The sequence below is a fragment of the Harpia harpyja genome, chromosome 17 (assembly GCF_026419915.1).
Source record: "Harpia harpyja isolate bHarHar1 chromosome 17, bHarHar1 primary haplotype, whole genome shotgun sequence".
Lineage (NCBI taxonomy): Eukaryota > Metazoa > Chordata > Aves > Accipitriformes > Accipitridae > Harpia > Harpia harpyja.
Window position 1 is genome coordinate 3,819,565 of NC_068956.1, and position 13,761 is coordinate 3,833,325.

Sequence of the window (13,761 nt, forward strand, 5' to 3'; positions counted from 1 at the left end):
GAACGTGCGTCTCAAACAGTTTTGCCAAAACAAAGCCTCTAATCAGCCAGGAAGAACAAACAGTTTCAGCCCAGATTCAATTCTTAAGTCTTCTTTACCACTTGTTTCATTTTACACAGGTGATAACCTTCTGCTCTTTCTAAGAAGAGAGCACCCACCCAGCGTCACTTCCCTGGGTCCACACCCCTTCCACAAAATTCCAGGAGCAGACTTTCTTCAACAAAGCAGACTTCAACAAAGTAGCTCTTTACAGCCGTGCATAGGACACAGCACCATATAAATTCACCATCACAAATGATGTTGCAGTATACAAGTACTTTGTTTGGCTAAGACATTAAAAGCCTGTTAAAGAAACCTGATAAAGAAACAGCTGATGAGATTTTGATATACAGGCAGAGCAAACAAGTGTGCAAATACTCTCTCAGATTTCCAAAAGACATTCTAGATCACATCCCTCCATTGCACCTTCAAAAAAAAAAAAAAGTTGCCAGGATTAAAGCCTGCAGCTCACCCTATCTTGGCACTCTTTACAATAAGCCAAACCCGTCGTTCATCAGGACCACTAGATTCTGACATTGAGTGCAGCAGACCGAAAATCCTGCTGCAGCTCGACTGGAACTAGCTATATCTTTAACATAAGGTCAATGATGTGGGCTTGACACAATGCACCGATGTTATGTTGATAGTGAATTCAAGCCACCATGCAACGCTTTTGCCTGTTGGGCTTTCAGTACACCCCAGATTTCAATGCTGACAGATTGTGACTGTTTCCTGGAATTCAAACAGGGGAGATGCAAGAATTTCTTACACTTTCAAAGGTAGCTCCCTACCCCCAAAGAAGCACATTTACTAGTTGCTCTTTCTGAAGCAGTCAACCTCCAAAGAGCTGATGACAGCTGCACTACTACTATAACTCTTACGTACAGCATTAACATCCTGTGGGGAAGAGCTCTCACAGCCACGTTTGTTTGCAGACTTGGGCATTTTACTGCCTTGAGCTATAGTGACCAGAATTTTCACAGCTACACATATTTATTTTAAAAACAGTTTACACTCAGCACAGAAGTCACTGTGCTGCTTGCTTCTGCTCTGTTATTGTTGTGGTCCAAGGGACATCAACTCAAGAACAAGCAGAGCAGGTCTGTACATAGATAAGCTATGAGGTGCAGCTCTTGCAGTAAGGAGAAGCAGGGATTCAAGGAGGAGCTGTCCCCTATGGACATAAAATATCCAAAGCTCAGCAGGAGTGCCACAGCATGCCACAAAAAGCCCAGCTCTGAGCAAGGAATAACCCCGTTCCCTCTGCCTTCCAAAGAGTTCTTATGTCTGTACCAGGTCTCCTTTTCTCTCTTTTTCACACCCACAAGAAAGAAGCCTTGCTTGGTTATACGTTGCATGTTATTCACCCCATCACTGTTATGCTACTGTGCAGAAAACCTCAGTGGACAGCCACAGAGACAAGATTACCATCTAACCCTGGAAGGAGTTTGCTCCTCCGCAAGCAGAATGCCAGTATTGCTCAGTGGAAGAGGAAAGAAGAGGAAGAGGAAAGCAAATACAAATAACAGTTCAAACTATTTCTATTTCTTCTCTAGTAGCAGGAAGGAAATGGCTTGTTGTGTCAAATTTGGCAAAGGAGAGAGCTGTAAAACAGAGTCCTGACAGCATACTGCTACTGCCTTTGCTGCCAGCATCTCTAAAGAGAGCCTAGATACCCCACTAATACCAACTCAGACACCTGTTTCTCCTAGGATATGGAGAAAGACCACCAAGCCACCCACACCCCAACATTGCCACATGCATTAAACAATGCAAGGTTGTCCTACACCTGCATTAAGCTGTGCCAGGATCACTTAAGACGGTGACAAGGAAGTGTTTTCCAGAGTCCTTTTCTGAACTCTTCAAATCATGACATACCTGTCCAAGTAGTTGACAATGTTGGGGTTTTTGTTTTCCCTCATCACGAGGATTTCATTAATAATCAGTTCTTTTTTGGGCTGCTGCTGCAAATTCATCTGTTTGATGGCAACCTGCAGTGAGGAAAGACCAAGTAAAGCATTATTACAGGAGTCCCCTAGAAACCTGCCAGTACCAGTGTCGATTATTTCAGTCCCACATACACCTGAAGCGGGAAAACACTTTTTCATCACAGGTTGCTCAGCCATTTAGTAACTCTGAGTTCCCGCAGCCAGTCCATATAGGAGGAAATTCTTTACAGTGAGGGCAGTGAGGCACTGGAACCTCTGGGAGGTTGCCCAGAGAAGTTGTGGATGCCCCATCCTTGGAAGTGTTCAGGGCCAGGTTGGATGGGGCTTTGAGCAACCTGGCCTAGTGGAAGGTGTCCCTGCCCATGGCAGGGGGGTTGGAACTAGATAATCTTTAAGGTCCCTTCCAACCCAAACCATGCCATGATTTTACGATTCAGGAACTGGAAAAGGGGGTGAAGGAGTTTCAGCAAAAAGCACAATTATGAAATTTACTGGTGGATAACCCTGACATTGTACAAATGCAAAGTAGATGTGCATTGCTGCAGACTTCCATAAATATATTTGGAATAATGCATACCCTTTCCTCTTTAAAAATTCTCCATCTAGCAATAATCATTTCCACAGACACTGCATATCCGTCACTACTAGTTTATTATGCATGCATGCAATATGCAGGGCACTTTTCAATACTCAGGAGGGGAAAAAAAGAGACAGACAGACATTCCTTGTCTCTCAATTCAAGGGCAGAAAGCAAGTGGGCAAAGGGTGGGAGAGGAACTATTTCTATGCAAGTCAACTAGTGTAAGTGTAGGAAGCAAAGGAGCAGAAGGCATATAAAAGAGAATCACAGAATGGTTTGGGTTGGAAGGGACCTTAAAGATCATCTTGTTCCAACCCCTCTGCCATGGGCAGGGACACATTCCACTAGACCCGGTTGCTCAAAGCCCCATCCAACCTGGCCTTGAACATTTCCAGCGATGGGGCATCCACAGTCTCTCTGGGCAACCTGTGCTAGTGCCTCACCACCCTCACAGTAAAGATTTTCTTCCTTACATCTAATCTAAACCTGCCCTCTTTCAGTTTAACAACATTACCACTCATCCTATCACTACACTCCCTGTTAAAGAGTCCCGCCCCATCTTTCCTGTAGGCCCCCTTTATGTACTGGAAAGCTGCTATAAGGTCTCCCCGGAGCCTTCTCTTCTCCAGGCTGAACAACCCCAACTCTCTTAGCCTGTCTTCATAGGAGAGGGGCTCCAGCCCTCTGATCATCTTCATGGCCCCCCTCTGGACTCGCTCCAACAGGTCCATGTCCTTCTTAAGTTGGGGGCCCCAGAGCTGAATGCAGTACTCCAGGTAGGGTCTCATGAGAGCAGAGTAGTAGGGGAGAATTGCCGCCCTCAACCTGCTAGCCACACTTCTTTTGATGCGGGCCAGGACACAGTTGGCTTTCTGGGCTATGAGCATACATTGCTGGCTCATATTCATTTTTTCATCCACTAATACCCCCAAGTCCTTCTCTGCAGGGCTGTGCTCAATCCACTCATCACCCAGCCTGTACTTGTGCTTGGGATTGCCCCGACCCAGGTGCAGGACCTTGCACTTGACCTTGTTGAACTACATGAGGTTCACACAGGCCCACCTCTCAAGTCTGTCAAGGTCCCTCTGGATGGCATCCCTTCCCTCCAGCGTGTCGACCACACCACACAGCTTGGTGTCGTCGGCAAACTTGCTGAGGGTGCACTCAATATGGGGATAAAGAAATAAATTTCTACTGAGAAACTATCCAATCAGAACATTTGCTTCTAGCCTTTGTGGTCACAGAAAGAGTCTTTACAAATATGAAATGATTCAGGAATCAAAACTTAAGAAATCACTTTTTCCAGTTCTTTGCTCAGACCACTCATCCATGCCTCGTTAGTAAGGAAATAAATACCTCATTAAAAATAAGATGTCATGAACCCCTGAAAGACTGTCTTTATTTTGTAGCATCAGGTTGAACTTTTAGGACACAATCCAAAATCCACTGCTGTGGTATTCTAGTAGCACTTACCTCCTGTCCTGTAGCCACATCCATTGCCGTGTAAACTGTACCCGAGGCTCTAAACAAAAGAGAGAAAAGAAAAAAAAAAAACCACACCACTTATTAGTGCCTTATAGCAAGACTGAGAGCTTAACACATGCCCCTTCCCACTTGTCTCTTTGAAGCGCTCTCAGTCCCGTTCCTTTTCATGCAATAATTCCAGTGGTAAATTTCATCTGAAATACTTCTGAGCCAAGACTGCTGTTGGAACAGAAGCTAGAGAATTTATGGGGAACAAAGCTCCTAATAAGGGACTCCTAATAAGGGACACTATGCTCATCCAAACCCTTGCTGCTAAACCAGCAACTTAGCACACCTTGTAGGACCATGAGTTGATCCCGTATAAACTGGCATGACTGCACTGCCCTGGCTTGCAGACTGCCCAACGTGATTACAAAGCAGATAGGATCAGCTAAAGTAAACAAATGTCGCATTTGTAGTGAGGGAAACTCGAGTTTAAGCCTCAGCACAGGAGCTGACAGGAGATCTCACAGTGATTTGCCTCACTACAGCCTCTCCTACAACGCCTACTTTCCCCCTACCCTGCTAAGACGGGCGCAACACCCACGTTGAGGACACTTAATTCAGAAAGCAAATCTGTAATTTGAAGATTGTCTTGCATGCTGAAAATAAGCAGTTCCTTCCCTGCTTGCAGCTATACTTAGCAACCTGATCATGTAATGACATATTTTCATATATTAAAACACAATCACACAAAAAAACCCACTCCCTGTGACTCAGGACTTTGCCAGGAAAAGGAGAAGATCTGGGGGGGGGTGGAACCCACCAAAACAATCAGAATTAAAAAAAGAAAAAGAAAACAAAAAAAAAACCAAACAAAATAAACTCTCCAAAGCATTACCAACAGCTTTTCCCAGCAAACTAACTTAGCCTGGTTTCAGTGCTTCCTTCTTAGCATAAGGAAAGGTATAGGACAGAGAAGGAGCATATACTAACCCTTGTCCAATCTTCTCAAAACACGTGTACTTCTTTTTTGGATCGCCCACACTCACAATACTTCCTACAAAAAAAACCCAAGAGGATTTTGTAAGTAATTTTTCGTATAGCTATAAGAACCAACTGTACTTGAAGAGCAGCCCCACAGCCACAGCGGGCTCTGCCGAGCCTCATGAACCACTTGCCAGAAATCAAGAGGCACACAAACACCAAGCAAGTCCTCAGTTATTTACCCACATACCAGCTGCGGCATTCCCCTCGCACAGGTATTTTCCCTTCAGAAACGGTGGAACACAGACATTAAGCACATTTAACCTTCACTAGCAGCTGGTGACTGAACACTGCAAGGCACAGGATGGGGACACATGACCCTCACACATGTAAGCACAATTATTTGCTGGAAACCTGCAACTTAAAAGTCACTGCCAGCTTCAACACACTGGATGACCTAAGATGCCCCTGCACTGCAACGTCCTCTGAATTTGGAGGCCAGGGCCTCATTTATCTTAGAGCCAACAGTCTGTTGCAAATCTAGCCAAAGATTTCCCTACACCATGACAATTTCTGGCAGAACAAAAGTATTTATGACATTTCTGAACCAGCACAACCGTAGCCATTACTGACCCAAGGACTGGGTTGCAAGACACAGGGGGGAAGCTGGAGAGACCCTTCAGAGTCAAACCTCCCCTGGCCTGGGCAATGCTCAGCTGCTTTTCTAGGAATCCAACAGTCAGCACAGGTTTTAGCAGCAGTTGCCATTCGACTGCAGCATTGCTCTGGTTTTGGAGAGCAACCCGAGGCAATCTCAGCTCATTCCCCCCCTAATGTGGCTGTTCAGCCAGAAGAAAGCGTATTACTGCATCCCTCAGAGGGAAAAGCACTTTGCATGGTGTTCTGCAACACAAGGTGGTGAAGGGCCACTCAGGCTCAAGGTGGATTTGGTATTCACGAGGAACACAATGTTTTCTGTATGAGGGGAGGGAGCTCTCAGCCCAAGGGCAGGCAGTGGGCAGCCTACATAGAGGTGCTGGACTCCTGCGAATTGTATGGTGGGTTGCCAAAGGGTAAACTGGAGAAACTCACAAAAGGAGCATCACTGAAACTCAATGCTCCCTGCAAACATTTACTGATATTCATAATACCCCTACGGCAGGCAGGAATCGCACCCTTTTTAGGCTAAAGAAATCAGAGCCAACAATTCCTAGAGCTTAGCTGGGAGCAAGTCTCCTCTCTAACAGCACCAGGGTGGCTAATAGGATCAAGGGACGCAGAGTTGCATCTGAGTTGGTGTTTGCAAGTCACTCAAGCTGCCAACATATGGTGCTGCTTTCACAGGGGTCTAGGGCTGAGTCTAAACAGATGTATACTGGCAAAGAAACTGCTCGTGGTCACTAGGCCAAGAACTCCAGTAGCAAGCAGAGTAAGAGCAGGCTATTTTCAGATGCTGCTGGAGAGCAGCCAGACCCGCAGGGTTTAGGGCAGACAGAGGCAAAGGCAAGGGAATATGGTCCATGTTTGGAGAGGAGGGCGGGGAGAGAAATCTGACTATATAAACCCCACTGTACAACCGTGGAAGCAGTGCTGTTTGCCCTGAGGGCAAGCATTTCTGAACAAATGTTCGTAAACTTTCCCTCAAAGCCTAACACAGGCTACAAGTTCAGACTGAGGCAAATGTTTCCCCATGGCAGTGACAGGACAGTGCTGCAGTGACAAGAGGCAGTTGCCAGTCTTGCCCTGTTTAATGCTGTCATCTGTAGAATGGGGTAATGTTTCCTACCTCCCAAAAAGTCAGGTGAGGATTCATTAATGTTTGCACCAATGCTGCGTTAATGCTAAGAGGTGGAGATTTATTGGCTTCCTTTTAACCTTGGCACATCTTCAGTATGTGTATATATATATATGCTTTAAGATTTTAGTCATTTTATTCACATGTCAAACCAAAACACGAAAGGGTTGCACATCTTTGCACAAGTACAACTCCACTGCCCTCAGTGGAAAAACATCAGTTTACAACAGGATTAAAGTTCATCGCCTACTTCTGACTAGCCCAAATCTAGAAGCTGACACCTAACAGCAGCCACTGAACTTCACACACACCCACCTATTTATAACGAAACCCCTCAATGCTAAAGAATCAGTTCAGCACAGACCACCACTTGCTGGAGCAAGCAAGGTGTCAGAAGGTGCATCTGCCACCTGACACTCCTAAAGAGGGGCACTTACATTTCTCTTCATTACAGAAGTGAATGTATTTGTATTAGAATAGCACCTTTTTCCTGCCACAGTCCCTGCTTGCCCTACCTGGTCACAAAAATGGTTGAATCCTTAATAATACAAAGGTCCTGCTAATTAAGTAAGTGAAGTTGCTGTTTCGGAACAACGGCTATAAGTTTTCCAATAGCAAGCATTTCCAGTTAACATGCCATCAATTCAATTTAGGCTTTATTTAAAGGAATGAAGTACACTGATGCCATTTTAATTTATTTTTTTTAAGTTATACCCTCAGATTAAATTTTCCCCTCGTCTAGCTACTAGTCTTTGCTTCATAAAATACTGACCTTTAAGGGTATACCCTCAACTGAGGAGACCAGCCTGACCATAGGGGAGCTAACACAATTTACATCAACTGACAAGCAAGGCACGTATGTCATTAATACAGGATTAGTAGTTCAAAGACTGAGAAATGCTCTACCCTAATAAAAAATGGCCCAGGCTGGAGGATAGCAATCAATTGCACAGAAGAGCTGGTTCAGCTACTGCATATGCCACAGCATAACCCAAAAATACCAGGCAGCAGAGAAGCACTTGAACTGAAGGTAGGGACTGTTAAAGACACTAGGACACAACAAAGAGACATGATGGATTTTTCTTAGAAACCACCACTGATTTGGGTACCCACACAGTGTTAAGGCACTTAAAAATAACCATGTCACTTTACACCATAGTATTGTGGAAGGCAAACTCAGGAATGCACTAATTTTCTCTCCACCTTTTAGACACCTTATGTCTAACATTGCAGTATAATCATCCATGCTCCAGAGCTACAGAATATCAAGATGTGGAACAATCTCAGACTTCATAGTTAAGTAGATGCTACTTATTCGGGGCTTGTTTTGCAGAGCCTGAGGATCTGTAACTCCCCAGGGACTTCAGTTGGCATCACAGGTACTCAGCTTACATTTATACTCCCTCCTTACATCTGCCCCTAATTTTGGCACACAGTCACAACGCAATGTCTTCAGTAAGAGATCTCAAAATGGGAATGTCAAAACATTTCAGCTTATTAAGATTTTGAGAAATCAACACAGCAGGACCTGGAATTTAATTAAAAAAAAAAAGACATACTTAATTTTTCCAAGATCTCTTCATCTGACATTTTTGGCTTTTTCTTCTGTTTCTCCGTGTTCCTGACCAGCATATCAGGCGCCGTTGTGCTGTTTTCCGAGGGAGAAGAAATAGGAGAGGTGGCCACATCTCTGGTAGGAGGAGGAAGAGGGTCTATCACAGAGCGGGTGTATATCTAATTTTGTTGAGAAAAATGTAGATATTAATACAAGTCAGATGACTCAAACACTTCTATTCATCTTGTTATTGTTCTTGTTGCTGTCAGGGATGCATTTCTGTAGCTACTTTGTTAACAACTAATGTCACTAAGCAAGGACTCTCTTGTCCCCCCCACAACTAGGCAGGTGATAATATGAAGGTGCTCTGCCAGAAGGAATGGATCCCACCTCCTCCCAAGAAGGGCTCAGCACCATGCCATGCAGCATGGATGAGGAGCCACAGGCAAGACCCAACTGTGACTGCAGCGGCAGGGGCTGAAGGAAATATTTCTGCTCACAGATTTTGTGTGTTCAGGTCGTGGAGCTATCACAGGGGGTGGAGCTGCATCATCTTCATCATCTTCATCTTCAGACACTGAGGGCACTGCAGGGGTCTCAGAGACAGCCTTCACATTCTCCATGTGGTTACACAAATAGCAAAAATAAAAACCCAATCGCTTGTTATAAACAAAATCACAAACATTGTATTAAGCTCCTAACCGAGACTGCATTGAAGCAAGTGCAGAAAAATAATAATCAGAACAGGCTACCAAGTTACAATATCCAAAAAATTCAAACCCCAAAGATCCTGAGCCTTTGTGGGAAATGGAGGGGCAGTCCAGCACTGCCCAACGCAACTGTTCAGACAGAGCTTGTCATCTGCCTGCATGATGGCAATCCTCTTCCCAAGGACTTGAGACCCACCTGGGTTCTCTCACTGCCTTCCCAACACCCACATGGCAGACCCAGCAATTCCGGGGACAACATCTGGGTTTGGAAATATCTGTCCCTATTTACGTCATCTTTTTTGTTTTGCTGGTTGCTTCAAACCCAGATCATGCAGATTGGACACTTCAGTCTTTAAATGTTTTAATTTGCATCAAAATCTTAATGTTTTCTCTAACAGTTGGGAGGTCAAGTTAACACCAGCTTTGGTACTGTGACTGAGAACTAAGTAATGAAAGATTTTTGGAAGCAGAATCCCGTAATATCTTTTCAAATACCTTTTAAAATTGCTTTCTAAAAGAAAATTTCATGAAAAATAGGAATAACAATTTTTTTTAAAAAATCAAGTTTTACAAGTGATTAAAAAAATTATCTGGAATTTTTTGCAATACTGAGATTAGAAACCAAAGTCACTTTGAACCTTTTAAATTTGAAACTGGATTTGAAGTTCATGGCATTCTTTACACTATAAACATTTCAAAATAAACTTGGTGAGATCCTCAGCCCACTAGACCAGTTTTGCTTGTGCATCATCAGTTCCCCAAGAGTAGCAGGGGAAAAAGTATTAAAATAAAGTACTCTCTGAAAGAGGTGGAAAACAATGTAGTATTTCACTGAACTTAAAATACTCGAAGTCACCAGCATCCTGACATATAATTGCTAAAGTGCACTTGACGTAACACAAAAGCTTAACCTGTTAAAAGCAACACGAAAAAACACCTATGTACTGGGTATTTCCTGAATATCCCCAAAATTAAAGGCTACCTAGTGTCTTCCAAAAACATCAGGCTATCTCAGTAGACTGGTAACTACTGCTTTCTTCACGATTTACTTTAAAATCCAACAGCCTCAGATATTCTAAACTCCTGAGGATTGATGTATAATGACATGTAATCATGAACAACAGCAGAAACGTTCTCCTTTTCTTTTTGCAGGGAGTCCTAAACAGTCAGACCTGAATGTGTTGCCTCCAGAAGGGAGCAGAACAAGCCAACTCTAGATAATGGCATGGCAGTGAGAAAACAAGAGATGAGGGAACTGTGGGGTTTTATGAATCATCTCAAATTGAAAGTTTTGTTTCTTCCATTTCACATGCATGCGCAGAAACGTATCACGTCTCCTAACAAAGCAAACAGGAGTGGTGCCTGCCCTAATAAGGACAGAGTAAAGGTCAAGCAGAGAAGAGAACCTTTTACTTCCTTTTCTGCTGGAGATTAGTTTGGTTAATCAACACTAATCAACATTAGTTTTGGTCAATCAGACCTTGTAGGTTAGTAATTAAACTTTGTTATGTCACGGATGTTTAGAGACATAAAACCTGAAAGCAGAGCAGTTATAAAATTCTACGTACAGGAACAGATTGACTTCTATGGAAACAGAACCCTTTCTATTCATTAATTCACTAATTTCTATTCACTACTGAAAACTACTTCTGCCTACCTGATTCTCCCTCAGTTGAGAAAAAAAGAAGTGAAGGGAGCATGCTTGTTTTTATAAACATATATTCAGTATACAAATATATATAGTTCAGATTTTAAAATACTAAGCAAACCGAAAGTTTACATGTAGTTAACTACTTTATGCAAGTTTTTAAATCCCCAAACTCAAGACAGAATGTGAATATAAGGCTTACCAACGTATTAGATGAATTGTAATCCTCTGTTGATTTATCTGAAAGAGACAGATAGCAATACCGTTATAAATAAATGAGTTGTAAATGCAGCAGCATCAGGGAGAGGAGAAAGGGACAAGCTCCCTTCGGAAGGGGCAGGAAGAAAGGCTGCTCCCAAACCTTGGCACTACCTTCAGCTACCCAGAACAAGCTGACACCTGGCAGATATGGGAATAGAGGGTAAAAATTCTGCAGATAAATGCAGGGGCCCCAAATCCCTGCTGCAGGAGGGTGGAATTTCCCAGAGCAACACCTGAATGAATACTCTCCTCCATCCATATACACAAAATATTTTCAATGGGCTAAATCACCAGCAGAGGCACTGCAGCTAGCCCAAGACCCGCAAGATGTTCAGTCTCGGCCACCTAAACTTCCTGGAATAGCAACAGAGGATCCCATGAATCAACTGGTAGGCTTCTTGTTTGACTATCCAGGCACACATGAGGAAGATTTGTGCTTTTATCCCTGCCTGGAGCATTCCGAATTGATACCAGTTCTGGTGACATGGTTTCATCCTCTTAAAAAGAACCAAAGCAGGGATTAATATTTAGAAAGGGAAGGAGTTAGAGTTGAAAGGGAAAAGGAGTGGTGGCTGCTGAGTCCTCCACTGGGCAGGTAATCCATACAAAGAAGGCACAAAACCTTAGCAGCTTTGATTTTCAGAGGAATCTGGCCAGCAGTTATCAAGCACCTAGCAGGCGTATTCCTCAATCACAGCACATGGGAGCAGAGAGACCCTCACCCCAAGCATGCACAAAGCAACATCCACACCCATGGTGGAAACCGAAACTGGTGCAAAATTTAGCTGCCTGTTTTCTCCATGGATTTTCATCACTGGGAACCCAGCAACAACACTCTGGGATCTGCCTTCCAGATGCTGGCTATAAGTTTCAGAAAAACTATGTGTTTTGGGGAGTTAGCCAGTTGACTGACCTCCTCTTTTGCAGCTATGCTGGGCATCAGGATTAATAGAACAGCATTTCAAAGGAAGAGGGGTTCTTGAGCAGCCAGAGAATCTCATTCACATTTTCCTTGAAAAGACAGAACTACTGGTTGGACAAAGCAACCATATGAGACAATCAACATGTACCTGTGAAACTCATGTACTTCTGGCTGTTGGAGATCTTCTTGGAGTTGTAGAACTCCAACACATCCAGCACTGCCTGGGGGTTCTTCTTCTGCTCCGACTTGGTGATGTTGGAAGTCTGCAGTAAACGTGCCCATTGCTCCGGCATTCCCTGTGGGGAGACGTACCTTGTTAGCTCACAGTGGTTCACAGCACACACACCTGCCGCCACAGTTCTGCCACAGTTTCTGGGGTTATGCAGTGCTGTGACAGAAATAGGGAGAAAAGAGGAGAGGAAAGGAAAAGAGGCGGTGGATCGATCCCTTCCTAGCCACCACCTGTGTTACAAGTCACACGTTCCTTACATGGACGTGCAAATGCCACTCTGCTCACGGGGCTTTGAGTGAGACCCAGGTCCTTTGAAGACCAAAACTCAAAAACCAGAAAGGAGCAGACCCAAATGCTGCAGTTCAGGAAAAGCCTCAAGCAAGCAAGCAAGCAAGCAAACAAAAACCAACAACAAACCCTTTATGCTCAGGTATACACATATTTACATATATCCAAGAAAGACTACAGAAGTAACATACACTGTATAGCACCTAGCACAATGGACATGCAAGATTCATTTGGGTCTTCTTGTCACACTAGAGTTCTTTGATAATAGTAGTTTGGTGCCTATTGTAATTAGAGCTGGGAAAGCAGAAACGTTAACGTCATGTATGAAGCTCCGAATTTCATTACAGGGACATTATTTCAGCCAGAAAATAAATACATCTGGAGTACAACCAGACTTGTGCCTTTCATCACCACCAAGAATAACAGTTTTCACAAAGTGGCAAGTGACTGGGATCCTTCACCAATAAAGTTATCCTCCCTGTTCAAAAGGACGGCTGGATATGCCACTCAGGTATTGACCCACTGGTACATCTAGGTTAACCTGGGCAAGTCTAGAGGCTGATATGCAAAACACAATTGTACACGTGATTCAAAGGTTAGAAGAGCAAAGTCCCTGAAAAAGAAGCATATTAAAGACAGGTAAAAACAGCTTGCTCACAGACAACTGCTGCTGCTATTAAATACTATCTTGTAATCAAATTAAGAAGAATAATATGATGAAATACAACTCTGTCTTCATAGTATTTTGCATGCCAATAAAAAAAACCCATAAAAGCATCTGACATTTAGCCTTAGGACAGCACGTACATATTTTGTCATAAGTAGTTATGCACAGCTGTGTGTCTTCTAAAGGGGAACTCTCAGAGCCCCACTTGGTGGACACAGACTATGCTGTAGACCTAATCCAGCTCTAGAAGGGGGCAGGGGGAACGGAGGAGAGATATACCATGTTTTGCTGTCCACATCAGCCAAAAAAACAGGAAAGGAAAAGTTTGCTGGCAGCCTAGGCTCCTGGGATGTGCCAACTTTGACAAACAGTCTCTCAGCAGGAATTAGTGGGTAACCTCTGCAGTTGTGTTTCAAAGGAGATCAAACTAGATGATGGTAATAGCCTTTCCAGCATTACTATATAAAAGATTAATGGGTCCTGGCTCCTCCCAGCAATAAGCCAAACCACACAGTTCTCTTTTCCTCCAGATTCACTTACTGTGAATTCTCCCGTGACTGCATCAAACCCCACATGAATCGTGTGTTCAAAGTCTGAAGGGAGGGAGATCTCCGGCCGCTCCTTCTCTTTCTTTTTATTGGCTGGAAGAGACAACAACAACAAA

The 13,761-nt window shown here is 43.7% G+C and overlaps 1 protein-coding gene across 7 annotated transcripts in view; it reads right to left on the minus strand.

Annotated features, from left to right (window-relative positions):
* The window catches only part of PAK1 (p21 (RAC1) activated kinase 1), a 71,116-nt gene that overhangs the window by 10,356 nt on the left and 46,999 nt on the right, over positions 1–13,761 (minus strand). For all 7 annotated transcript variants that reach the window (XM_052812726.1, XM_052812729.1, XM_052812732.1 and 4 more), the window contains 8 exons: positions 13,638–13,738; positions 12,059–12,206; positions 10,930–10,967; positions 8,870–8,986; positions 8,374–8,548; positions 5,029–5,092; positions 4,042–4,090; positions 1,918–2,030 (listed from right to left, as the gene is read on the minus strand). In XM_052812726.1, the coding sequence (XP_052668686.1) occupies positions 1,918–2,030; positions 4,042–4,090; positions 5,029–5,092; positions 8,374–8,548; positions 8,870–8,986; positions 10,930–10,967; positions 12,059–12,206; positions 13,638–13,738 (805 nt within the window). The remainder of the gene's footprint in view (positions 1–1,917; positions 2,031–4,041; positions 4,091–5,028; positions 5,093–8,373; positions 8,549–8,869; positions 8,987–10,929; positions 10,968–12,058; positions 12,207–13,637; positions 13,739–13,761) is intronic.